We start from the raw sequence: 27,275 nt of genomic DNA, 5'->3' as shown, positions 1-27,275 counted from the left end.
GACCAATATGAAACAAAAAATGTCTTTAAGGGACTATTTTCCTAATTAAGCCTAATAATTTTAACATGTCATACATGTTTTATTTTTCTTTTCTTTTTTTACTTTCTTTCTTTTATTATAATAAATGCTGTAGGCCTATTTCGGAGCTACCACCACCTAACAACATTTTAGTCATTCTATGGAAACACACATTACACGTTTCTCACTCACCCATCACTACTTGTCAAAAAAAAAAAAAAAATCACCCATCACTAGTCACTATTGTTTATTTTTTATTTTTGTCAAGACTCAATCAATATTTCATTCCAACAAATATTAAATACTATATATTATTCGTTAATTACATATATTTTATGCACACTTTGAGAAGAAGGAGAGAAGTTTAAAGCTAAGGCAGCAATGACCATTCCTTCAAAGCTTATTCTCCCTTTATTATTTGCTCTAGTTATTTTGCTATTGATCCCCTTGAACACCAACTTCTCAAATTTCTTCACCATTGAAACCTTTTCTAATTTCTTGAGCTCCTTTCATGAAAAATCAAACCATCAATCCAATAATAAGCAAGAAAGCAATGTAGTGCAAAGCTTCAAACCTTCTCGAAAGAGATCCAATTCGAGATATGACTACATTGGCTTCAAAAACATTGAAGATCTAGATCCATCTTCCATTAACCCTTTGGTGCTCCCAGAGCTCCCCCGGACTTCCCAATATCGTGCAATTTCCATCAATGCAAGCCAGTGTTTTCCGGTTGATTTACCAAATCATGCAATAACAAACACAAATTGTTGTCCACCTTTACCATCACCTTATAAGTTCAAAGATTTCAAAGATTTTGCACCTTCAAATAGTCCACTTAGAGTTAGAAAACCATTTCACTTAATTGATGAAGAGCTTATAGCCAAATTTGAAAAAGGTATTGCTCTAATGAAAGCACTACCTGAAGATGACCCACGTAGTTTCTATCAACAATCCAAAATCCATTGTGCTTATTGTAATGGTGCTTATCATCAACAATACCCTTTTGAGAATCTAAAAGTTGACATTCATAGGTCATGGCTTTTTTTCCCTTTCCATCGTATGTACCTTTATTTTTTTGAGAGAATCTTAGGGAATTTAATTGGTGATCCAAATTTTGCAATACCTTTTTGGAGTTGGGACTCAATAGAAGGAATGCAAATCCCAAAACATTTCACACGCCTAAATTCTTCACTTTATCATAAACTTAGAGACAAGAACCACATGCCACCACATGTTGTTGATCTTAACTACAAGCTAAAGGAAAATTATGTCTCTGCTAATAAACAAATTTCTTTCAACTTTGCCACTATGTACAGACAAATGGTTTTAGCTTCTACAAAAGAATTATTCATGGGAAGTCCTCTAAGACTTGGAGATGAGTCTCATCCAGGTATTTAATGATTTAACATAGATATATACATGTTAATTATATTCTTGCAAATAATTTTTAGGGTTAATAGCAGTTTTGCCTCCCATCATTTTGACGAGTTTTGGTTTATCCACCCCCCTATACTTTTTTTGTGATTCCACTCTTGTAATTTGAAGATTCTTTGTTTTTAGTTTGTCATAGTACTTGGTGGCATTTTACAAGAGGAAGAACCAAAACTCGCTCAAAAAGTAGGAGGCAAAAATGCTATTACCCCTAAAAATTAAAATATAAAATAGAAATACCATTGCGTACGATGTATAGACGCAATAGGGACGCTAGTAGCGTCCGTGTAGTGGCCGACGCTAGGGATGACAATTTGACTCATACCCAGAGGGTACCCGCAAAAATTACCCACAACGGGTAGGGTAAAAACCCGCATTTTGGGTACGGGCACAGGTATGGGTAATTACCTGCAAAAATGAACGGGTATGAGTGCGGGTACGAGTACCTTAGTACCCACCCCACCCCATACCCACATAATATATATTTATTTATTTTATTTATATTAGTATATTATAATATATGTAAATCAATTTAAAACAATACAACTCTACTAAACTATTACATATTTTTAATAAAAATGTTTATATATAACATAATATAAAAATAATGTGAATATTTAACATAAATATGAACTTTAACATAAGGTTAGTAATAATTTTGTTTATAATTTTCATTAGTCAATATTAAAATATTTAAAAAAAAAATTAATTCTATTAAAATTATATGATATTTTATAATTGATCATTTTATTTTTAGTAAAAATGCGAGTAACGGGTATGGGTATGGGTACCTAGGTACCCATAGGGTATGAGGACGGGGGCAAAAATTGTTACCCACGCAAGTATGGGAATGGGTACAAGTATTTTTTCAATCCGCGGGTATGAGAATGAATACTATAGTACCCTACTCATACCCTACCCATTGTCATCTCTGGCCGACGCTAGTTTGTTTGAAGCTACAATCCATTTTTCTTGTAGTATTCATTTCCCCGGAACATTATTTAGAATGACACATAATTGATCATTGTTGATTTAAAATTGATTAATTATATAATTAATAAAACAGGTATTGGTTCTGTTGAAAGTGCTCCTCATAACACCATGCATTCTTGGGTTGGTGCTTCTGAAACTCCAAACCGTGAAGACATGGGGACATTTTATACGGCTGCTAGAGATCCTCTTTTTTATCCTCATCATTCAAACCTAGATAGAATGTGGGTTATGTGGAAAAATTTGGGAGAAGGAAGAAAAGATTATAGTGATGATTTAGATTGGTTAGAATCTACTTTTTTCTTCTATGATGAAAATGCCAATCTTGTTCGTGTGAAGATAAGAGATTCTATTGATACAATAAAATTAGGATATGTTTATGAAGATGTTAATATGCCATGGCTAAATTTTAAACCTACATCAAAAAGAAAGAGTAAAGAACTAAGGGAAGCTAAAATAGCTAAAATTTTGAGTTCAAGGGAAAAAATATTTTTTCCTTTAGTTTTGGATTCAATAAAAAGTGTCATTGTGAAGAGGCCTAAGAAGTTGAGAAGTAAGGTAGAAAAAGAACAAGAGGAAGAAGTTTTAGTGATAGAAGGGATTGAATTTGGAAGTGATAAATCTATAGCATTTGATGTTCATGTTGATGATGTTGAAGATGACTTGAGTGACCCTGATCAAGTAGAGTTTGTGGGAAGTTTTGTTAGTTTGCACCATGGGCATAATGGTAAAACTAGCACTAGTTTTAAGGTAGGTATATCAAAAGTGTTGGAGAATTTGAATGTTGATGTAGATGATGATTTGGTGGTTACCTTGGTGCCTAAGGTAGGTGAAGGTGAGGTTTGTATAGGCAATATCATGATTGAGTTTTTGCCAAAATACTAGAATTGTGGGATTTATTAAATTTTTAAGTGTACTTTTGTAAGGTCAACAAGGTTTTTTTGTTTACATGTATTGAATTGAATGATTGATTTTGTACGTTTAATTTAGAAATAATGATTATATAATATTGTGCAATATTTGTAAAGATCTAAATCCATCTTCCATTAACTCGTTGTTGCTCCCAGAACTCCCATAGACTTCCAAACATCGTGCAATTTCTATCAATGCAAGCAAGTGTTTTCCTGTTGATTTACCACATGATCCTATAACAAGCACAATTTGTTGTCCAAATTTACCATCACCTTATAAGTTCAAAGATTTCAAAGATTATGCATCTTCAAATAGTCCACTTAGAGTTAGAAAACCATGTCACTTAATTGATGAAGAGTTTATAGCCAAATTTGAAAAAGGTATTGCTCTAATGAAAGCACTATACCCGAAGATGACCCACGTGGTTTCAATCAACAATCCAAAATCCATTGTGCTTATTTAATGGTACTTATCATCAACAATACCCTTTTGAGAATCTAAAAGTTGACATTCATAGGTCATGGCTTTTTTTTTTTTTTTTTCCTTTTGAGAATTTAATTGGTTATTCAAATTTTGCATCACCCTTTTGGAATTCCCTTTCAAATTCCAGTGTTTGGATAAAGTGTTGAAATTCCATCAATTGTAAAATTCTTTGTTTGGGTAATGTGATTGAATTTTCTTCATTTAATTTTATTTATTTTAATAAAATCGACCCTAAATCCAAAAATTGGCAGAAAAACCTAAAATCGGTCAAAAACCATAAATCGGCAGAAAAACCTAAAATCGACTATAAACCATAAAATCGGCCAAAAACCATAAAATCGGCCGAAAAACCTAAAATCGGCCAAAAACCCTAAAATCGACAGTAAACACAAAATCGGCTGAAAAACCTAAAATCGACCAAAAGCACTAAAATCGACCATAAACTCTAAAATCGGCTGAAAACTCAAAAAATTAATCGAAAATCCAAAAAATCGACCCTAAACCCAAAAAATCGGCCGAAAAACCTAAAATCGGCGAAAAACCCAAAAATTGACTATAAACCCAAAAATTGACCGAAAAACGAAAAATCGACCGAAAAACCCAAAAATCGACTATAAATCCTAATATTGGCCGAAAAATGAGTTTTTAGTCGATTTTAGGTTTTTCGGCCGATTTTGGGTTTTATAGCCGATTTCAAGATTTTGGATCGATTTTAGTTTTTCGGCCGAGTTTTTTGGGTTTAGGGACGATTTTAGATTCTTCGGCCGATTTTTTGGATGTTGGCCGATTTTGGGTTTTCGCTCGATTTTTTGTTTTTCGGCCGATTTTTTGGGTTTTCGGCCAATTTTAGGGTTTATAGTCGATTTTTGGAATTTTGGCCGATTTTAGGTTTTTCTGCCGATTTTTCGGGTTTCCGGTCAATTTTAGGGTTTATAGTCGATTTTTTGGATTTTGGTCAATTTTAGGTTTTCGGCTGATTTTTTGGGTTTTCGGTCGATTTTTGGTTTATCGGCCAATGTTTTGGGTTTTCAGCCGATTTTAGGGTTTATAGTCGATTTTTTGAATTTTGGCCGATTTTAGGTTTTTCTGCTGATTTTTTGTGTTTTCGGCCGATTTTAGAGTTTATAGTCGATTTTTTGGGGGAAAAAAGTTAAATGTTTATATTTATCCCTTATAATTTGGGGGGAAAAAGTAAATTTTTCTATTATAATTTGTGACGGAGAGAGTAATCAATAAAAGATTATCATTTTGCTCTTTCTCTCAATATGAGTTTTCTTGTTATTCTTCTATCTTCTACCATCTTCAAAAGTACTTCATCCGTTACGAATTATAACGGAGAAAACAAAAATCATATTTAGTAAGAAAAACTAAAACATAATAATTTGGAGTATGCGTTTTTGTATTTTCCTTGAAAGAAGTTTCATAGGAAGATGTACAAATAATTTTCATTCGTCATTGCTTATTGATAAAAGTGGAGAGAGGAAAATTAAATGTAATTTGCATTTAACTTTATGAGAATAAGTAAAATTAATTCTTGAGAAAAGAGTTTTAGTCTTTTTTTTATAATTTGAGACAAAATAGTTGATTTTTTTTTTTTTATAATTTAAGACGGAAAAATACCGGTACTACGCTAATAAAAATACCGACATTGCGCTGTTCTAACCCAATGGAATAAATATGCTAACATTTTGGACAATAATATGTTAAAGTTATCGCTTTTAGAGATGAATCTCAGACCATTGAAGGAAAAAACAATCTACGTGAATTTCCAATGTCCCACCATAAAGTTGTCCCTATTATTTCCAATCCAAAAATTAGGACCACTTGATTCTCGTCCTAGTGTCTTAGATGCAAAAAGACAAACTATAGACTTAAATGGCTATAATCAGTTTTTCGTAGATCAAAATTTGTGGAGAGAATCCGTGTTTGATATTTGATTCGAATTTAATTTATTTCTAAATTGAACTCTAAATTATTGGAATATCTTTCGCTGAGAATCAAAGAGTGTTAATATAATACAAAAAATGAAAAAAGACAAAGAAGTTAATTTTTTATTTTTTTGGACGTAAGACAAGAAGTTAATATCATGGGAGTAAATGACCCATTTCAATATCATGTAAGCACTACAACTACGGATACATGGAATCAGCCCAATATTTATTTATCTCTTGCAGTATCTTTGATTCTCTATGGTCGTCAGTTAAATCGTGGACTGGCTTGTTGTTGGTGGATCCTCAATCTCTGTCAGATCACTTTTTCCAGTTTACTCATTCAGCGAGTGGTCTACGAGTACGACGCTCTTTTATGCAACTTATATTATCTGGTTATTATGCATTGCTATTCAAAAGTATAAGATTCAATGGATTTTTCTTTATGGTGGATTTTGTGAGTATTTTTAGTTAAAAATACACATATTAACAATCTCACTTTGGGGCATTGCCTCTCTTTTTGTACAAAAAAAAAAAATTCACTCAAACCTTCGAGACTTTATCAACTTCCTAAAGACTTTTTTACCGTCGTTGCTTTTCTTTTTCACCAAACTTGTTATTGTTCATAGCAAATCGAAGAGAGAATTGTGTCCATATGCTATTCAAAAGTATAAGGTTGTCTTGGTCAAATAAAAGAAACCAATCAAATCCACAACTTCCCCTAAAATGTGTAAACTAGAACAATCGAGAGAATTTAAAACAACCTGTAAACACATACTTAAATAGGAAAAATGAATATGCTCTGATAGTCTAAAATAATGTTATACTGTCAACTAATACCAACCATGTTTTTTGTCACGTCACTTCGCTTCACCTCACTTTCTTAATATGACATGACAAAATAATAGTTGTTTATTGAATGATCGTATAAAACTATTTTACACCGTCGGTGTATCACTATTAAACTCTACTTAAATTGTAGTTCAAATAATTATCTTTTGCTACACACTCATTTCACCTAAAAATTCTAAATCTCTTCTTCTCCCATATTGCAGTCTTCCCACACTTTTCCATTTTTTGTGGTTGATTATAAGTATTACTTTATTTTATTATAATATTTTTAATGATAGAAAACATTTTTTTTTTAAAAAAAATTCTTTTTTTTGTGGTACAAACGAGGGAAAAGCTCCCAAAAAAATACATTTATCTATTAATTTGATGATCTAATATATCGGTACTTTATAAACTACTAAATGTATCATAGAATTTGGGTCATGTTAACTTGTGCTCTAAGGGCACATGATAAGCTATCTAAAAATAGAAATATAGTATTTAATAATACAAAGAATTTAATATTTAAATAAATGAATACACCACAAGTTCAATAAATTTTTTCCATATTTATCTTCTTAACATGTGCCCTTAAGGGCACAAGTTAACATTCTCCTAGAATTTTCCTAAAAATAAATTTATGGATGTTAAAATATTTTTCTTGTTTTTTGTAAAGAAAAAGATAATTCCCCTTGCTTTTGTCATCACATGTGGACACGTGTGTGATGTGTCAATCCCATTTACTTTTTTCAGGGTGACAACTTGGTTGCCCATCCATAGCAATTGGGTTACTTTTACCCATCCGAGCTGTCAAATATTGAGTGGTGAAGAGATATTAACTTTGTAATTTTTAATTGTAGCAATGAAATTTTTAATAATGTTACATTTTCCCCAAAGTTAATGAAGGGAAGTATTAAATCACATCCACACAATTCAAGGTCTGTTGTAGTTTACAATGAAAAACCAATCGCCTTTTTTTTTTTTTTTTTGAAACTCCCTCTCTTTAATTAATTTTTTTTTGGTACACTCTCTTTAATTAATTTACTCACGGTACTAGTACTCCTTTTCATTATTTTTTGAAAATTTGACACTATTTTTCGTTTGTTTTCACAAAGGCAAACAACATACGAAATTGTATATTTTTTAAATCATATTTTTTATTTTTAATAGAGAAAATCATATTTTTTATAGTTAAATATATTTTTAGTTCTTATATACTTTTAAATTTTATTTTTAGTCCCTCTTAGCAAGTTTTATTCCATTAAATATTTAGTACATCATAAGAATATCTCTTGCAAAAATTAAAATTTTTTGACAATGAATGAATTAAATGTTATGGGAGAGGTTTTTATAACCTTATAAACATGAATATAAATGCATAAAAAATATAAATATGAATACAAAAAATCATTCGAAAATGTGGAAGTACACAAAAGTTTATTAAAAGTAATGGCCAAAAGTTGTGGCAGAAAATTTTTGAGGGATTAAAAGTTGTAGAAATTTTTTATAGGAACTAAAAACAAAATTCGAGATATTTATCATAACCAAAAACTTACTTGACCCTATTTTTTATTCAAATTAATTAAGTAACATTTGAATATTTATAAACTTTTTTATAATAAAGTTTATATGCATGAAAAATATACACTTTAATGAAAGGCAGACAGACAATAAACTACACCGCTAACCATTTTTTAAATAGTATTATCGTGAAAAATAATATTGGACCGGGCAATGGGCTAAAAGGGAGAAATCCATTAGGCCCAATAAGTCTCAAAGTATCAAAGCCCAATCAAAATGATCCATGAGAGGAGGCGAGCCAACATGACGCGGCGAGACGGTGCTAGCAAGTATGTCGCGCCCAAATATCTTCTTCCTCTTCTATGTGTCAACTGCTTAACTTCGCGTGGAAGAAATCAACACCTCGTAACCTCCATAGCTTGGGGACGAAGGAAAAGATGACTACCCCTATTCTTGCGCTGAATCACCGGAGAAGACGGTGATGGCCGAATCTCCAGGAGTTTAAACTTGGAGAAGAATGAATATCAGTCTATAAATAACATCAAGCTTTCATTGTAAAAGGATATATGACATTTTTACTAAGATTCCCAGAATTAGGGATCAAACATTGTAATTCCAACATCACATTATTAATAATATAATCCCCTTTGAGTGTTCACCAGAACAAATATAAACTTTAATTGGTAAAAATAGCGGAAGAGTGATAAATTAGTTGATAGTTAAGGTTGGGAATTAGGGATGACAATTGACCCCATACCCAATGTGTAATTTCACTAAAATTAAAAATATTTTTAAAAAATAGAAAGAATATAAGATAAATACAATAAAAAGATGACATGCTTAAAATTTAGAATGTATTAATTATAATTTATTTAAATGTATACACGAGAAAATACCTTTAATAATTTTATTAATTTAATAAGTTTTACAAGGAAGAGCTCAATAGTTATCTACTTCTAATATAATAAAATTGATTACTATATAATTTGCTAATTTATCCTTAGTAGTTTTAACCACGTTCCAAGTTTTGTATTCTTTATTGTAATTTAACTAAAATAAATATTAAAAAAATAGAAATAATATAAGATAAATACAATAAAAAGATGACATGCTTAAAATTTAGAACGTATTAATTTTAATTTATTTAAAAGTATACACGGGAAAATACCTTTTAATAAATCAATTTTACTAATTTAATAAGTTTTACAATAAATAGCACAATAGTTTCACTTATATTTTATAACAAAATTTAAAATATTTTACCCTAAATATATTTTTGCATTAATATCATTATGAATTTAAATATTGCATAAAAATCAATGGATCTGTGCGAATGCACGAATCTCTAAACTTGTTTATAATAAAACTTTAATCAAATTAATATTTGAGATGATTATTATTCTAAGCTTTCGATTAGTTCTGGGTTGCTTTGAACTTTCTAATCCCCTCGGTAATATGATAACTCTCTCCTCTAAATTATTTGCCATGACACAAGAATATGCCAAACGAAAGATAATGTGCAAAATTCATTTTTTTTCTTCTTATTTCTAACCTTTCACTTGCATCTAATTGTAGGATTTTGTTAATTAAAAAAATTAAGTTTGTTATAATTAGAGAAGGTAGAATGTGGTAAGCATAATCATATCATCTTTATTAAGGGAAGTGAATATCAATATAAAGTTGACGATATATAATATTGTATTTCTAACATATTTTTCATAATAACATTATTTAAAAATGTTTAATTAATTAATATTGTTGTTATATTTTATAAATAAAATTTAATTCAGGAAATAAATTTGAAAAAAATATTATAAAAATAAAGCTTGTTAAATAAAGCGCAACGCAAAAAACGGCATATAAATCGGACGCTCGTAGCTATCACACTCTCCCTCACTCTCTCTGACCCGCGAGTGGGACTCACTGGAGCATGAACAGTGTATCTTCACCCTCTGGCGGGTCGACCCGTGACCAGAAACGGGTCAAAACTGGGTTGCGCTCCATCACCATTTTCTCCGCGTTTTCAGCCCTGTTTCGTGCGATTTTTGGTGCGTTTCGACCAGAATTCAATCTTCTAAAGATTTTAACACAAAATTATCAAGTTTTAAACATCAAAACGTGAGATTTAAAACAAAATTCGTGATTTTGTGAACACCATAAAAGAAGAGGTTTTTCTTTGATTTCTCCCTCTATGATTGTCGAAAAAACACAAAATTTGTGTCATTAAATTTGTAAAATCATGATCCACAAAACTACTTAATGTTTTACTGTAATTTGTTGCATACCAAGTTCAAAATTTTAAAAAATAATAAAACGAAAATGAACTAGAAATTAAGAAAAGATGAAAAATGATAATTTTTAGTTAAAAAAATCTGAACTTTGAAGTAGATGGAATGAAAAATTGTTAAAATTCAGTGGGTATTTTTATAATTACATAATTATAACTTGCTAGAGTTGCAACTTTTATATTTTTGATGACATAAATGATAGAAGATTAATTGGATGGTTTAGATTAGTGCCAACTTAAATGGGTAATCCAGCCCAATTTAATGAAATGGGTAGATAAGAATTTGCCTTTTTTCAGTAACCCCTCACACAGGAAAATGGTATTTAAAGCGAATTGCACTTTCACGAATCATCACGACCCTTGTATTCCACCTATCCACTTTTATTGAATTCCACCTGTTGCAAAGCCTGACCGTGAATTCCGCTCAATTCTAAATCTTGATTGGGCAGTTTCTAGTTCGCTATGCTTTCGTGATAATTTCTTTCGCTTTATATAGCAATGCTGGCTCGCACATCTATCTATCTACTACTACTGTATTAGTAAAAGAGTAGTAATTGCTTTCTGACAACCTTTTTATTAATGTCATCACTTTATATGTTTAAATTCAAATCAATTTAAATAAAAATTGTAAATTAATCCAAAAAATTGAAAAACTGCAAAAAATCAATTTTTTTATGTGTTTGGATATTCTTTTGCGAAAATCGCTAAATTGAATCAGATTTTGGATTAATTTTTCAAAATGATTCAAACCGAACTAAACTGAATACATATATTTAATACTTATTTAACTATTTATTAGTATGATATATTGCATTCGAATTATATATTATTTTGTTGGTTTTAATTTTTTTTAATACACTTAATACTTATAATTTCAATTTAAACTATTTTTGTTTACTACTATTTCATATGTTTCAAATATAATCGATAATTGTCATTCCAAAATATTAATTTTAAAAATATTATATGTATATTTTACCTCAAATATTTTATTTTAACGTATTTTTATAATGTTAATGTTTAATAAAAATATTAGAATTTTTTATTTTTGAACATCTAAGAACCGATCCAAATTAAACCGTACAAAATTGAATCGGAATGGATCAGATTTCTTTTAAGTAGTGTCATCCAAAACCGAACCGAACCGCTTGTAATTTTAACTTTGAATCGAATGAATTTTTACCTTAAAATCGATTCAAACCGAACCGCGAGCACCCCTTATTTACAACATAAAACAAGAGCACCGTTGGTGATGTTTGTTGTATAAGGATGTTGTATTGTATTTGTTTACTTTAATGAAAAATCTCCCGTAAAACTGCATGGCAAGGTAGATATTACTACTTTGCGTGATTATTTTGTCCAGTTTACAGCTTTCGCAGGTGTATCTCGAGCGCGACGGTCTTTTCTACAGCTTCTTTGACTAGTTTGTGTTTGGGTGATATGCACAGAGAGAAATCATCGTTTGTTCAAAGGCTCAACAGGCACACCTCATCTTTTGTTGGATAAGATAAGCTTTTATCATTTAGGTGGTTGAAGTCGACGAGTATTACGTTAACTTTAAACTACCATAGCTGGTGGTCTAGTCATTGTTGTGTTTGAGTCTTGTATGATTTGATTGTGATTGCATCTCTATGACTCTATTGTAAACTTTTTTAGTCTACCTTAATACGTCTTGTGCTGAGGAGGCTGTTTGTGTTAATATATTTCATTTTGGCTTCTTAAAAAAAGAAAAAAAAGATATTTACCTTTTATGAAAATTCGTGAGAGAATTTGCCTCGCACTATATATACAACTCTCTTTGAGAAATATTGTTATTTTGACACAATGTTTGAGATAAAAATACATTGTCAAAGTGCAATTTTATCATTTTCTTTTCGGGTGCCGTTAACATGTGCATATATGGCACATGTTAATGTATCTATAATTAGAAATTTGTATTTAATATTACAAATAAATTTAATACTTAAAAGATATAATACACATGTTTCGAGAGAATATTTCTATATTTATATTCTTAACATGTGTCTTAGATGCACATGTTAACATTTGTCTTTTCTTAATATAAAAAGTGAAATTGATAAAGTAGAAATGATGAGGGTGGAAGAGAGAATGATATAAAATGATAAAATTGCTCTTTAATGTTGTATTTTTATCTCAAAAATTGTATTTAAATAACATTTTGGCAAAATATATTTATAAGTTCTTTAAATTTTACGTTTGTATCAGATAGTTCTTTTAAGTTTTTTAAGTATCAGATATAGGTCCTTTAAGTTTTATGTTTGTATGAGATAGATTCTAAGTTTTAAGTTTGTATTCTTAAAGGTCCTTAAGAAATAAGACTTATTTCATACAAACTTAAAACTTAGAGGACCTATCTAATACTTAAAAAACTTAAAGATTTATCTGATACAAACGTAAAACTTAAAGAACATATCTAATATTTAAAAAAACATAAACAAACGTAAAATTTAAGGACCTATCTAATATTAAAAAACTTAAAGACCTGTTTCATACAAAATTAAAATTTAAATACCTAGGAATACATTTTGCCTGACATTTCTCTTTAAGTTTTAACACGCCACACACATTTCCTTTACTTTCTTTCTTTTATTATAATTGATGTGAGCTCATAAAGAAGAATTTGTATTACACAAAGTTATTGTATGATACAGTAATTATTTTTTACTGTCCGAACAAATGTGATGACTGATATTAAATAAAATAAAATTTGAATACTAAAATAATAACCGTCCGATAAAAAATCTATAGCTGAGACACCTTTTACTACATCTAACAACGAAGCATATACGAGATCCAAGGATGCAGATTTTCTGCAGTAGTTTTTCACAAAGTTTTCACACAGTTTTAAATTTGAACCGTTGATCATAGATCAGACAGTTCAGATCAACACAGTTGAAAAATCACATGAAACAATCTCTACCACAGGTTTTTGATCGGATGGCTGTAATGCAAAATTGTGTGAAAACTGTGTCAAAATAAACTGAAGGATATCTGTTTCCGAGTTCCAGCATGCATATGGCTACAGCTACCCACCTAACAACATTTTTGTTCTTTTTATGGAAACACACATTACACGTTTCTTACACACTCACAATATATTTAGAAGAAGGAAAAGTTTAAAGCTAATAAGGAAACAATGACCTCTCCATCAAAGCTTATTCTCCCTTTATTATGTGTTCTAATTATTTTGTTATGGACCCCCTTGAACACCAACTTCTCAAATTTCTTCACCATAGAAACCTTTTCTAATTTCTTGGCTTCCTTTAATAAAAAATCAAAGAATCAATTAAATAACTTGTTGTTGCTCCCAGAGCTCTCCCGGACTTCCCAACATCGTGCAATTTCCATCAATGCAAGCAAGTGTTTTCCGGTTGATTTACCACAAGATGCAATAACAAACTCAAATTGTTGTCCACCTTTACCATCACCTTATAAGTTCAAAGATTTCAAAGATTATGCACCTTCAAATAGTCCACTTAGAGTTAGAAAACCATTTCACTTAATTGATGAAGAGCTTATAGCCAAATTTGAAAAAGGTATTGCTCTAATGAAAGCACTACCTGAAGATGACCCACGTAGTTTCTATCAACAATCCAAAATCCATTGTGCTTATTGTAATGGTGCTTATCATCAACAATACCCTTTTGAGAATCTAAAAGTTGACATTCATAGGTCATGGCTTTTTTTCCCTTTCCATCGTATGTACCTTTATTTTTTTGAGAGAATCTTAGGGAGTTTAATTGGTGATTCAAATTTTGCAGTACCTTTTTGGAGTTGGGACTCAATAGAAGGAATGCAAATCCCAAAACATTTCACACGCCTAAATTCTTCACTTTATCATAAACTTAGAGACAAGAACCACATGCCACCACAAGTTGTTGATCTTAACTACAAGCTAAAGGAAAATTATGTCTCTCCTAATAAACAAATTTCTTTCAACCTTGCCACTATGTACAGACAAATGGTTTTAGCTTCTACAAAAGAATTATTCATGGGAAGTCCTCTAAGACTTGGAGATGAGTCTCATCCAGGTATTTAATGATTTAACATAGATATATACATGTTAATTATATTCTTGCAAATAATTTTTAGGGTTAATAGCAGTTTTGCCTCCCATCATTTTGACGAGTTTTGGTTTATCCACCCCCCTATACTTTTTTTGTGATTCCACTCTTGTAATTTGAAGATTCTTTGTTTTTAGTTTGTCATAGTACTTGGTGGCATTTTTCAAGAGGAAGAACCAAAACTCGCTCAAAAAGTAGGAGGCAAAAATGCTATTACCCCTAAAAATTAAAATATAAAATAGAAATGCCATAGCGTACGATGTATAGACGCAATAGGGACGCTAGTAGCGTCCGTGTAGTGGCCGACGCTAGGGATGACAATTTGACTCATACCCAGAGGGTACCCGCAAAAATTACCCACAACGGGTAGGGTAAAAACCCACATTTTGGGTACGGGCACGAGTATGGGTAATTACCCGCAAAAATGAACGGGTATGAGTGCGGGTACGAGTACCTTAGTACCCACCCCACCCCATACCCGCATAATATATATTTATTTATTTTATTTATATTAGTATATTATAATATATGTAAATCAATTTAAAACAATACAACTATACTAAACTATTACATATTTTTAATAAAAATGTTTATGTATAACATAATATAAAAATAATGTGAATATTTAACATAAATATGAACTTTAACATAAGGTTGGTAATAATTTTGTTTATAATTTTCATTAGTCAATATTAAAATATTTTAAAAAAATTAATTCTATTAAAATTATATGATATTTTATAATTGATCAATTTATTTTTAGTAAAAATGCGGGTAACGGGTATAGGTATGAGTACCTAGGTACCCATAGGGTATGGGGACAGGGGCAAAAGTTGTTACCCACGCAAGTATGAGAATGGGTACAGGTATTTTTTCAATCCGCGGGTATGGGGATGAGTACTATAGTACCCTACCCATACCCTACCCATTGCCATCTCTAGCCGACGCTAGTTTGTTTGAAGCTAAATCCATTTTTCTTGTAGTATTCATTTCCCCGGAACATTATTTAGAATGACACATAATTGATCATTGTTGATTTAAAATTGATTAATTATATAATTAATAAAACAGGTATTGGTTCTGTTGAAAGTGCTCCTCATAACACCATGCATTCTTGGGTTGGTGCTTCTGAAACTCCAAACCGTGAAGACATGGGGACATTTTATACGGCTGCTAGAGATCCTCTTTTTTATCCTCATCATTCAAACCTAGATAGAATGTGGGTTATGTGGAAAAATTTGGGAGAAGGAAGAAAAGATTATAGTGATGATTTAGATTGGTTAGAATCTACTTTTTTCTTCTATGATGAAAATGCCAATCTTGTTCGTGTGAAGATAAGAGATTCTATTGATACAATAAAATTAGGATATGTTTATGAAGATGTTAATATGCCATGGCTAAATTTTAAACCTACATCAAAAAGAAAGAGTAAAGAACTAAGGGAAGCTAAAATAGCTAAAATTTTGAGTTCAAGGGAAAAAATATTTTTTCCTTTAGTTTTGGATTCAATAAAAAGTGTCATTGTGAAGAGGCCTAAGAAGTTGAGAAGTAAGGTAGAAAAAGAACAAGAGGAAGAAGTTTTAGTGATAGAAGGGATTGAATTTGTAAGTGATAAATCTATAGCATTTGATGTTCATGTTGATGATGTTGAAGATGACTTGAGTGACCCTGATCAAGTAGAGTTTGTGGGAAGTTTTGTTAGTTTGCACCATGGGCATAATGGTAAAACTAGCACTAGTTTTAAGGTAGGTATATCAAAAGTGTTGGAGAATTTGAATGTTGATGTAGATGATGATTTGGTGGTTACCTTGGTGCCTAAGGTAGGTGAAGGTGAGGTTTGTATAGGCAATATCATGATTGAGTTTTTGCCAAAATACTAGAATTGTGGGATTTATTAAATTTTTAAGTGTACTTTTGTAAGGTCAACAAGGTTTTTTTGTTTACATGTATTGAATTGAATGATTGATTTTGTACGTTTAATTTAGAAATAATGATTATATAATATTGTGCAATATTTGTAAAGATCTAAATCCATCTTCCATTAACTCGTTGTTGCTCCCATAACTCCCATAGACTTCCAAACATCGTGCAATTTCTATCAATGCAAGCAAGTGTTTTCATGTTGATTTACCACATGATCCTATAACAAGCACAATTTGTTGTCCAAATTTACCATCACCTTATAGGTTCAAAGATTTCAAAGATTATGCATCTTCAAATAGACCACTTAGAGTTAGAAAACCATGTCACTTAATTGATGAAGAGTTTATAGCCAAATTTGAAAAAGGTATTGCTCTAATGAAAGCACTATACCCAAAGATGACCCACGTAGTTTCAATCAACAATCCAAAATCCATTGTGCTTATTTAATGGTACTTATCATCAACAATACCCTTTTGAGAATCTAAAAGTTGACATTCATAGGTCATGGCTTTTTTTTTTCCTTTTGAGAAACTTAGGGAATTTAATTGGTTATTCAAATTTTGCATCACCCTTTTGGAATTCCCTTTCAAATTCCAGTGTTTGGATAAAGGGTTGAAATTCTATCAATTGTAAAATTTTTTGTTTGGGTAATGTGATTGAATTTCCTTCATTTAATTTTATTTATTTTAATAAAATCGACCCTAAATCCAAAAATTGGCCGAAAAATCTAAAATCGGTCAAAAACCATAAATCGGCTGAAAAACCTAAAATCAACTATAAACCATAAAATCGGCCAAAAACCATAAAATCGGCCGAAAAACCCTAAAATCGACAGTAAACACAAAATCGGCTGAAAAACCTAAAATCGACCAAAAGCCCTAAAATCGATCATAAACTCTAAAATCGGCTGAAAACCCAAAAAATTAATCGAAAACCCAAAAATCGATCCTAAACCCAAAAAATCGGCCGAAAAACCTAAAATTGGCGAAAAACCCAAAAATCGACTATAAACCCTAAAATTGACGGAAAAACAAAAAATCGACCGAAAAACCCAAAAATCGACTATAAACCCTAATATCGGCCGAAAAATGAGTTTTTAGTCGATTTTAGGTTTTTCGGCCGATTTTGAGTTTTATAGCCGATTTCAGGATTTTGGGTCGATTTTAGTTTTTCGGCCGAGTTTTTTGGGTTTAGGGACGATTTTAGATTCTTTGGCCGATTTTTTGGATGTTGGCCGATTTTGGGTTTTCGCTCGATTTTTGGTTTTTCGGCCGATTTTTTGGGTTTTTGGCCGATTTTAGGGTTTATAGTCGATTTTTGGAATTTTGGCCAATTTTAGGTTTTTCTGCTGATTTTTCGGGTTTCCGGTCGATTTTAGGGTTTATAGTCGATTTTTTGGATTTTGGCCAATTTTAGGTTTTCGGCCGATTTTTTGGGTTTTCGGTCGATTTTTGGTTTTTCGGCCTTTTTTTTTTGGGTTTTCTGCCGATTTTTTGTGTTTTCGGCCGATTTTAGGGTTTATAATCGATTTTTTAGGGGAAAAAAGATAAATGTTTATATTTATCCCTTATAATTTGGGGGGAAAAAAGTAAATTTTTCTATTATAATTTGTGACGGAGAGAGTAATCAATAAAAGTTTATCATTTTGCTCTTTCTCTCGATATGAGTTTTCTTGTTATTCTTCTATCTTCTACCATCTTCAAAAGTACTTCATTCGTTACGAATTATAACGGAGAAAACAAAAATCATACTCCCTCCGTCCCGGAATATATGCAAAAAAAAAGTTTTCACACTTATTAAGAAACTCTAAATTTTATCAAAACAAACAATTGAGTTTCCCGTATTACCCTTGTTATAATTACTTCTTGTTAATGGGAAAAATTAGCTTTTTGAATGATGAAAGCTAAAAAGTCATATTGAAAGAAGCTAACTACCCAAAAGTTTATTGGGAAACTAAACAATAGTGAATTATGACTAAGGGTAATTTTGTAACTTTAGTATTAAAAAAGTTATTTTTTGCTTATATTTTGGGACATCAAAAAGAGGTTTTTTTTGCTTATATTTCGGGACGGAGGGAGTATTTAGTAAGAAAAACTAAACCATAATAATTTGGAGTATGCGTTTTTGTATTTTTCTTGAAAGAAGTTTCATAGGAAGATGTACAAATAATTTTCATTCGTCATTGCTTATTGATAAAAGTGAAGAGAGGAAAATTAAATGCAATTTGCATTTAACTTTATGAGAATAAGTAAAATTAATTCTTGAAAAAAGAGTTTTAGTTTTTTTTTTATAATTTGGAACAAAATAATTTAGTTTTTTTTTTTTATAATTTGAGACGGAAAAATACCGCTAATAAAAATACCGGCATTGCGCTGTTCTAACCCAATGGAATAAATATGCTAACATTTTGGACAATAATATGTTAAAGTTATCGCTTTTAGAGATGAATCTCAGACCATTGAAGGAAAAAACAATCTATGTGAATTTCCAATGTCCCACCATAAAGTTGTCCCTATTATTTCCAATCCAAAAATTAGGACCACTTGATTCTCGTCCTAGTGTCTAAGATGCAAAAAGACAAACTATAGACTCAAATGGCTATAATCAGTTTTTCGTAGATCAAAATTTGTGGAGAGAATCCGTGTTTAATATGATACAAAAAATGAAAAAAAGACAAGAAGTTAATTTTTTATTTTTTTGGACGTAAGACAAGAAGTTAATATCATGGGAGTAAATGACCCATTTCAATATCATGTAATGTAAGCAGTACAAACTAAGGATACATCGAATGAGCCCAACATTTATTTATCTCATGTAGTATCTTTGACTCTCTATGGTCGTCAGTTAGATCGTGGACTGGCTTGTTGTTGGTGGATCCTCAATCTCTGTCAGATCACTTTTTCCAGTTTACTCATTCAGCCAGGGCCGGTCCCGACAATTTGGAGGCCCGGCTCCGAATATTAAGAATAGAAGCCTTAATAAAAAAAATGCAAAAAATTTAGAAAGAATAATTTTTATTTAAATTGTAAATAACATTAATGACATAAAAAATTGTCATTCTTATAACTAACATACAAAATATTCATATTTTAATTAATCACAACAAAATACATTTTAACTACGTAAACGCAACACTTAACTTCTATAGCAGTTTTTGAAGTAAATTCATCGAAACAAATCTTCATATTGTATTTTTTTTGTTCACTTTATGTTTTTTCCGGAAGCTTAGCCATTTTAGTTGGGCCTTTGAAATTATTTTTTAACAAAGACAGGTTAAAAAAAATATTGAGTTCTTATTTTATTTTTGTGAATCAATTTTTTTCATATTTTTGCATAGATCTACTACCATATAAATTTTTGTTGAGGCCTCGATAAAACTGAGGCCCGGCTACGTAGCACACCCTGCACATACTAATAGCCGGCCCTGATTCAGCGGGTGGTCTACGAGTACGACGCTCTTTTATGCAACTTATATTATCTGGTTATTATGCATTGCTATTCAAAAGTATAAGATTCAATGGATTTTTCCTTATGGTGGATTTTGTGAGTATTTTTAGTTAAAAATACACATATTAACAATCTCACTCTAGGGCATTGCCTGCCTTCTTGTACCAAAAAAAAAATTCACTCAAACCTTCGAGACTTTATTAACTTCCTAAAGACTTTTTTACCGTCGTTGCTTTTCTTTTTCACCAAACTTGTTATTGTTCATAGCAAATCGAAGAGAGAATTGTGTTCATATGCTATTCAAAAGTATAAGGTTGTCTTGGTCAAATAAAAGAAACCAATCAAATCCACAACTTCCCCTAATATGAGTAAACTAGAACAATCGAGAGAATTTAAAACAACCTGTAAACACATACTTAAATAGGAAAAATGAATATGCTCTGATAGTGTAAAATAATGTTATACTGTCAACTAATACCAACTACTCCCTCCGGTCCTTTTTATAAGGAACACTTAGGGCAAAAAATTTGGTCCTTTTTATAAGAAACTTTGACCAATTTTCAAATGTTTTAAATGGTCAATTTTACTTATGCCCTTATTTATTATGAGAGAGAATTTAAAAATAAGTAAGTTAGTTGAATAAAGAGTAATTAAATAAGGGTATACATGGAATAAATTAAAATTTATAAGAGTATTAAATGAAAATAACTATGTTAAATGTGCTTCATTGGTCTGTGTGATTTTTTCAAAGTGTTTCTTATAATAAGGACCGGAGGGAGTATGTTTTTTGTCACGTCACTCCGCTTCACCTCACTTTCTTAATATGACATGACAAAATAATAATTGTTTATTGAATGATCGTATAAAACTATTTTACACCGTCGGTGTATTACTATTAAACTCTACTTAAATTGTAGTTCAAATAATTATCTTTTGCTACACACTCATTTCACCTAAAAGTTCAAATAATTATTTTTTGCTACACACTCATTTCACCTAAAAATTCTAAATCTCTTCTGCAGTCTGTCTTCCCGCACTTTTCCATTTTTTGTGGTTGATTATAAGTATTATTTTATTTTATTATAATATTTTTAATGATAGAAAACAATTTTTTTTAAAAAAATTCTTTTTTTTTTGGTACAAACGAGGGGAAAGCTCCTAAAAAAATACATTTATCTATTAATTTGATGATATAATGTATCGGTACTTTAGAAATTAACAAATGTATCATAGAATTTTCCTAAAAATAAATTTATGGATGTTAAAAGATTTTTCTTGTTTTTTGTAAAGAAAAAGATAATTCCCCTTGCTTTTGTCATCACATGTGGACACGTGTGTGATGTGTCAATCCCATTTACTTTTTTCAGTAACCCCTCGCACATCTATCTATCTACTACTACTGTGTATGAGAAATACTTAGAAGTATTGAGAAATATTTGTCTGGTTTCTTAAAATTTGGTCTTAATTTGGTCACACACACATAATAATACATATCATTTAATTATAATAAAAATATGTTATTTAATTATTTTTTCTTTGTACTTTTTTCTCAACAATGTGTGTGTGACTAAATTAGGACCAAATTTTATGAGACCACATAAGTATTTCTCGTGAAGTATTAGTAAAAGAGTAGTAATTGCTTTCTGACAACCTTTTTATTAATGTCATCACTTTATATGTTTAAATTCAAATCAATTTAAATAAAAATTGTAAATTAATCCAAAAAATTGAAAAACTGCAAAAAATCAATTTTTTTTATGTGTTTGGATATTCTTTTGCGAAAATCGCTAGATTGAATCAGATTTTGGATTAATTTTTCAAAATGATTCAAACCGAACTAAACTGAATACATATATTTAATACTTATTTAACTATTTATTAGTATGATATATTGCATTCGAACTATATATTATTTTGTTGGTTTTAATTTTTTTTAATACACTTAGGGCCCGTTTGGTGCACAGGATAAGAGACATGATAGGATAACTATATCATATCCTGTCTCAATCCAGTGTTTGGTGACACAACAGGATATGATAAGTTAATCCTGAAGCTTATCCTATCCTGTTTCTCTAGTTAAAATCCTTATCCTGAATTTGAGCTGGGTTACCAGCAGGATAGGATAAGAAAAAAAAAATCGTTGATTTATTCTATAAAATATATTTTAAAATAAAAAATTGAAAATTAATAAAATAATTTGATAGTAAATTAATAATAAAATAATTAATTTTTAAATATATATGTGATTTTCTCACAAGGGTAATTTTGTAATTTATATAATCTAAAAAATCAAAATCCTCCTAAAATTACAATATTTTAAATTAAAATAATTATTAAAAAATTGCAAAATAAGAATATTAATTTAAATTTAATAACAACTTAAATATAATTCTTTTGCAATGGTAGTTTTATCATTTACATATATCATATATTTATTTAGCTTATCTAACATGTATAATTGAGTTATTTATTTGATCATGATTCATATAAAAAACTTAATTTGTTTATTTTCTCATGATTTGTATTTAAAATTTAAAGTTATTTGATTACTTTTTCTTTTTGTACAATTACTTATTTATGTTTTTATTTATAAAATTCAAAGTATTACAATATAATTTTTAATAAATAACAATTGTTTTACGAGGGTAATTTTGTCATTTAAATATGTTATGTATCTTATCACATTGATATGAACAAATATGTATTAAAAATATGATATAATAGTTATCATGTTTGTTATCCTGTGTGCACCAAACACAGGATAGGATAACTGAGGATAACTGTTATCCTGCTGATATCATATCCTATCACTATCCTGTTGTATATCCTATCCTGTCACTATCCTATCCTGCGCACCAAACGGGCCCTTAATACTTATAATTTCAATTTAAACTATTTTTGTTTACTACTATTTCATATGTTTCAAATATAATCGATAATTGTCATTCCAAAATATTAATTTTAAAAATATTATATGTGTATTTTACCTCAAATATTTTATTTTAACGTATTTTTATAATGTTAATGTTTAATAAAAATATTAGAATTTTTTATTTTTGAACATCCAAGAACCGATCCAAATTAAACCGTACAAAATTGAATCGGAATGGATCAGATTTCTTTTAAGTAGTGTCATCCAAAACCGAACCGAACCGCTTGTAATTTTAACTTTGAATCGAATGAATTTTTACCTTAAAATCGATTCAAACCGAACTGCGATCACACCTTATTTACAACATAAAACAAGATCACCGTTGGTGATGTTTGTTGTATAAAGATGTTGTATTGTATTTGTTTACTTTAATAAAAAATCTCCTGTAAAACTGCATGGCAAGGTAGATATTACTACTTTGCGTGATCATTTTATCCAGTTTACAGCTTTTGTAGGTGTATCTCGAGCGCGGCGGTCTTTTCTACAGCTTCTTTGGCTAGTTTGTGTTTGGGTGATATGGACAGAGAGAAATCATCGTTTGTTCAAAGGCTCAACAGGCACACCTCATCTTTTGTTGGATAAGATCAAGCTTTTATCATTTAGGTGGTTGAAGTCGACGAGTATTACGTTAGCTTTGAACTACCATAGCTGGTGGTCTAGTCCATTGTTGTGTTTGGGTCTTGTATGATTTGATTGTGATTGCATCTCTATGACTCTATCGTAAATTTTTTTAGTCTACCTTGGTACGTCTTGTGCCTGCTGAGGAGGCTGTTTGTGTTAATATATTTTATTTTGGCTTCTTAAAAAAAAAAAATTTACCTTTTATGAAAATTCGTGAGAGAATTTGCCTCGCACTATATATACAACTCTCTTTTAAGTTTGAGAAATATTTGTTATTTTGACACAATGTTTGAGATAAAAATACATTGTCAAAGTGCAATTTTATCATTTTCTTAATATAAAAAGTGAAATTGATAAAGTAAAAATGATGAGGGTGGAAGAGAGAATGATATAAAATGATAAAATTGCTCTTTAATGTTGTATTTTTATCTCAAAAATTGTATTTAAATAACATTTCGGCAAAATATATTTATAAGTCCTTTAAATTTTACGTTTGTATCAGATAGATCTTTTAAGTTTTTTAAGTATCAGATATAGGTCCTTTAAGTTTTATGTTTGTATGAGATAGATTCTAAGTTTTAAGTTTGTATTCTTAAAGGTCCTTAAGAAATAAGACTTATTTCATACAAACTTAAAACTTAAAGGACCTATCTAATACTTAAAAAACTTAAAGAACATATCTAATACTTAAAAAAACGTAAACAAACCTAAAATTTAAGGACCTATCTAATATTAAAAAACTTAAAGACCTGTTTCATACAAAATTAAAATTTAAATACCTAGGAATACATTTTGCCTGACATTTCTCTTTAAGTTTTAACACGCCACACACATTTCCTTTACTTTCTTTCTTTTATTATAATTGATGTGAGCTCATAAAGAAGAATTTGTATTACACAAAGTTATTGTATGATACAGTAATTATTTTTTACTGTCCGAACAAATGTGATGACTGATATTAAATAAAATAAAATTTGAATACTAAAATAATAACCGTCCGATCAAAAATCTATAGCTGAGACACCTTTTACTACATCTAACAACGAAGCATATACGAGATCCAAGGATGCAGATTTTCTGCAGTAGTTTTTCACAAAGTTTTCACACAGTTTTAAATCTGAACCGCTGATCATAGATCAGACGGTTCAGATCAACACAGTTGAAAAATCACATGAAACAATCTCTACCACAGGTTTTTGATCGGATGGCTGTAATGCAAAATTGCGTGAAAACTGTGTCAAAATAAACTGAAGGATATCTGTTTCCGAGTTCCAGCATGCATATGGCTACAGCTACCCACCTAACAACATTTTTGTTCTTTTTATGGAAACACACATTACACGTTTCTTACACACTCACAATATATTTAGAAGAAGGAAAAGTTTAAAGCTAATAAGGAAACAATGACCTCTCCATCAAAGCTTATTCTCCCTTTATTATGTGTTCTAATTATTTTGTTATGGACCCCCTTGAACACCAACTTCTCAAATTTCTTCACCATAGAAACCTTTTCTAATTTCTTGGCTTCCTTTAATAAAAAATCAAAGAATCAATTAAATAACTTGTTGTTGCTCCCAGAGCTCTCCCGGACTTCCCAACATCGTGCAATTTCCATCAATGCAAGCAAGTGTTTTCCGGTTGATTTACCACAAGATGCAATAACAAACTCAAATTGTTGTCCACCTTTACCATCACCTTATAAGTTCAAAGATTTCAAAGATTATGCACCTTCAAATAGTCCACTTAGAGTTAGAAAACCATTTCACTTAATTGATGAAGAGCTTATAGCCAAATTTGAAAAAGGTATTGCTCTAATGAAAGCACTACCTAAAGATGACCCACGTAGTTTCTATCAACAATCCAAAATCCATTGTGCTTATTGTAATGGTGCTTATCATCAACAATACCCTTTTGAGAATCTAAAAGTTGACATTCATAGGTCATGGCTTTTTTTCCCTTTCCATCGTATGTACCTTTATTTTTTTGAGAGAATCTTAGGGAGTTTAATTGGTGATTCAAATTTTGCAGTACCTTTTTGGAGTTGGGACTCAATAGAAGGCATGCAAATCCCAAAACATTTCACACATCTAAATTCTTCACTTTATCATAAACTTAGAGACAAGAACCACATGCCACCACATGTTGTTGATCTTAACTACAAGCTAAAGGAAAATTATGTCTCTCCTAATAAACAAATTTCTTTCAACTTTGCCACTATGTACAGACAAATGGTTTTAGCTTCTACAAAAGAATTATTCATGGGAAGTCCTCTAAGACTTGGAGATGAGTCTCATCCAGGTATTTAATGATTTAACATAGATATATACATGTTAATTATATTCTTGCAAATAATTTTTAGGGTTAATAGCAGTTTTGCCTCCCATCATTTTGACGAGTTTTGGTTTATCCACCCCCCTATACTTTTTTTGTGATTCCACTTTTGCCTCCCATCATAGTACTTGGTGGCATTTTACAAGAGGAAGAACCAAAACTCGCTAAAAAGGTAGGAGGCAAAAATGCTATTACCCCTAAAAATTAAAATATAAAATAAAAATGTCATAGCGTACGATGTATAGTCGCAATAGGGACGCTAGTAGCGTCCGTGTAGTGGCCGACGCTAGTTTGTTTGAAGCTACAATCCATTTTTCTTGTAGTATTCATTTCCCCGGAACATTATTTAGAATGACACATAATTGATCATTGTTGATTTAAAATTGATTAATTATATAATTAATAAAACAGGTATTGGTTCTGTTGAAAGTGCTCCTCATAACACCATGCATTCTTGGGTTGGTGCTTCTGAAACTCCAAACCGTGAAGACATGGGGACATTTTATACGGCTGCTAGAGATCCTCTTTTTTATCCTCATCATTCAAACCTAGATAGAATGTGGGTTATGTGGAAAAATTTGGGAGAAGGAAGAAAAGATTATAGTGATGATTTAGATTGGTTAGAATCTACTTTTTTCTTCTATGATGAAAATGCCAATCTTGTTCGTGTGAAGATAAGAGATTCTATTGATACAATAAAATTAGGATATGTTTATGAAGATGTTAATATGCCATGGCTAAATTTTAAACCTACATCAAAAAGAAAGAGTAAAGAACTAAGGGAAGCTAAAATAGCTAAAATTTTGAGTTCAAGGGAAAAAATATTTTTTCCTTTAGTTTTGGATTCAATAAAAAGTGTCATTGTGAAGAGGCCTAAGAAGTTGAGAAGTAAGGTAGAAAAAGAACAAGAGGAAGAAGTTTTAGTGATAGAAGGGATTGAATTTGGAAGTGATAAATCTATAAAATTTGATGTTCATGTTGATGATGTTGAAGATGACTTGAGTGACCCTGATCAAGTAGAGTTTGTGGGAAGTTTTGTTAGTTTGCACCATGGGCATAATGGTAAAACTAGCACTAGTTTTAAGGTAGGTATATCAAAAGTGGTGGAGAATTTGGAAGTTGATGTAGATGATGATTTGGTGGTTACCTTGGTGCCTAAGGTAGGTAAAGGAGAGGTTACTATAGGCAACATCATGATTGAGTTTTTGCCAAAATACTAGAATTGTGGGATTTAAACTTTTAAGTGTACTTTTACAAGCTCAACAAGGTTTATTTTACATGTATTGAATTGAATGATTGGAAATGATGCGTTATATATTATTGTGCAATATTTGTAAAGATGTTATAATATTTTTGATAAAGAGATGTTTTTGAATGTTTTAGAAATATTTAAATAAATTTTATCTTGCCAAGAATTTTTACACATTGGTAACATATATTTAACTATATTAGTACCACTTGATTCTTTAATATTTAGAATATGCAAAAAGACAAAGAGGTTGATATCATGCATGTAAGTGACATGTTGGTTATTG

At 30.4% G+C, this 27,275-nt stretch overlaps 3 protein-coding genes across 3 annotated transcripts; all 3 read left to right on the top strand.

Moving 5' to 3' along the window:
- Window positions 1-333: 333 nt before the first annotated feature.
- On the top strand, window positions 334-3,458 carry LOC123894943 (polyphenol oxidase I, chloroplastic-like). Its single transcript, XM_045945093.1, has 2 exons — window positions 334-1,408; window positions 2,516-3,458. Exons 1-2 carry the CDS (start codon window positions 400-402, stop codon window positions 3,322-3,324), a joined length of 1,818 nt encoding a protein of 605 aa, XP_045801049.1. The 5' UTR covers window positions 334-399; the 3' UTR covers window positions 3,325-3,458.
- A 10,051-nt stretch (window positions 3,459-13,509) lies between these two features.
- LOC123894942 (polyphenol oxidase I, chloroplastic-like) lies at window positions 13,510-16,500 on the top strand. The gene is made up of 2 exons (XM_045945092.1): window positions 13,510-14,453; window positions 15,558-16,500. Exons 1-2 carry the CDS (start codon window positions 13,559-13,561, stop codon window positions 16,364-16,366), a joined length of 1,704 nt encoding a protein of 567 aa, XP_045801048.1. The 5' UTR covers window positions 13,510-13,558; the 3' UTR covers window positions 16,367-16,500.
- Window positions 16,501-24,791: 8,291 nt separating this feature from the next.
- On the top strand, window positions 24,792-27,023 carry LOC123894941 (polyphenol oxidase I, chloroplastic-like). The gene is made up of 2 exons (XM_045945091.1): window positions 24,792-25,707; window positions 26,152-27,023. Exons 1-2 carry the CDS (start codon window positions 24,813-24,815, stop codon window positions 26,958-26,960), a joined length of 1,704 nt encoding a protein of 567 aa, XP_045801047.1. The 5' UTR covers window positions 24,792-24,812; the 3' UTR covers window positions 26,961-27,023.
- The last annotated feature ends 252 nt before the right edge of the window (window positions 27,024-27,275 follow it).

The sequence above is a fragment of the Trifolium pratense genome, linkage group LG7, assembly GCF_020283565.1.
Source record: "Trifolium pratense cultivar HEN17-A07 linkage group LG7, ARS_RC_1.1, whole genome shotgun sequence".
Lineage (NCBI taxonomy): Eukaryota > Viridiplantae > Streptophyta > Magnoliopsida > Fabales > Fabaceae > Trifolium > Trifolium pratense.
The sequence above is the reverse complement of the archived record's forward strand: the minus strand, read 5'-3'. Positions and strand labels throughout refer to the sequence as shown.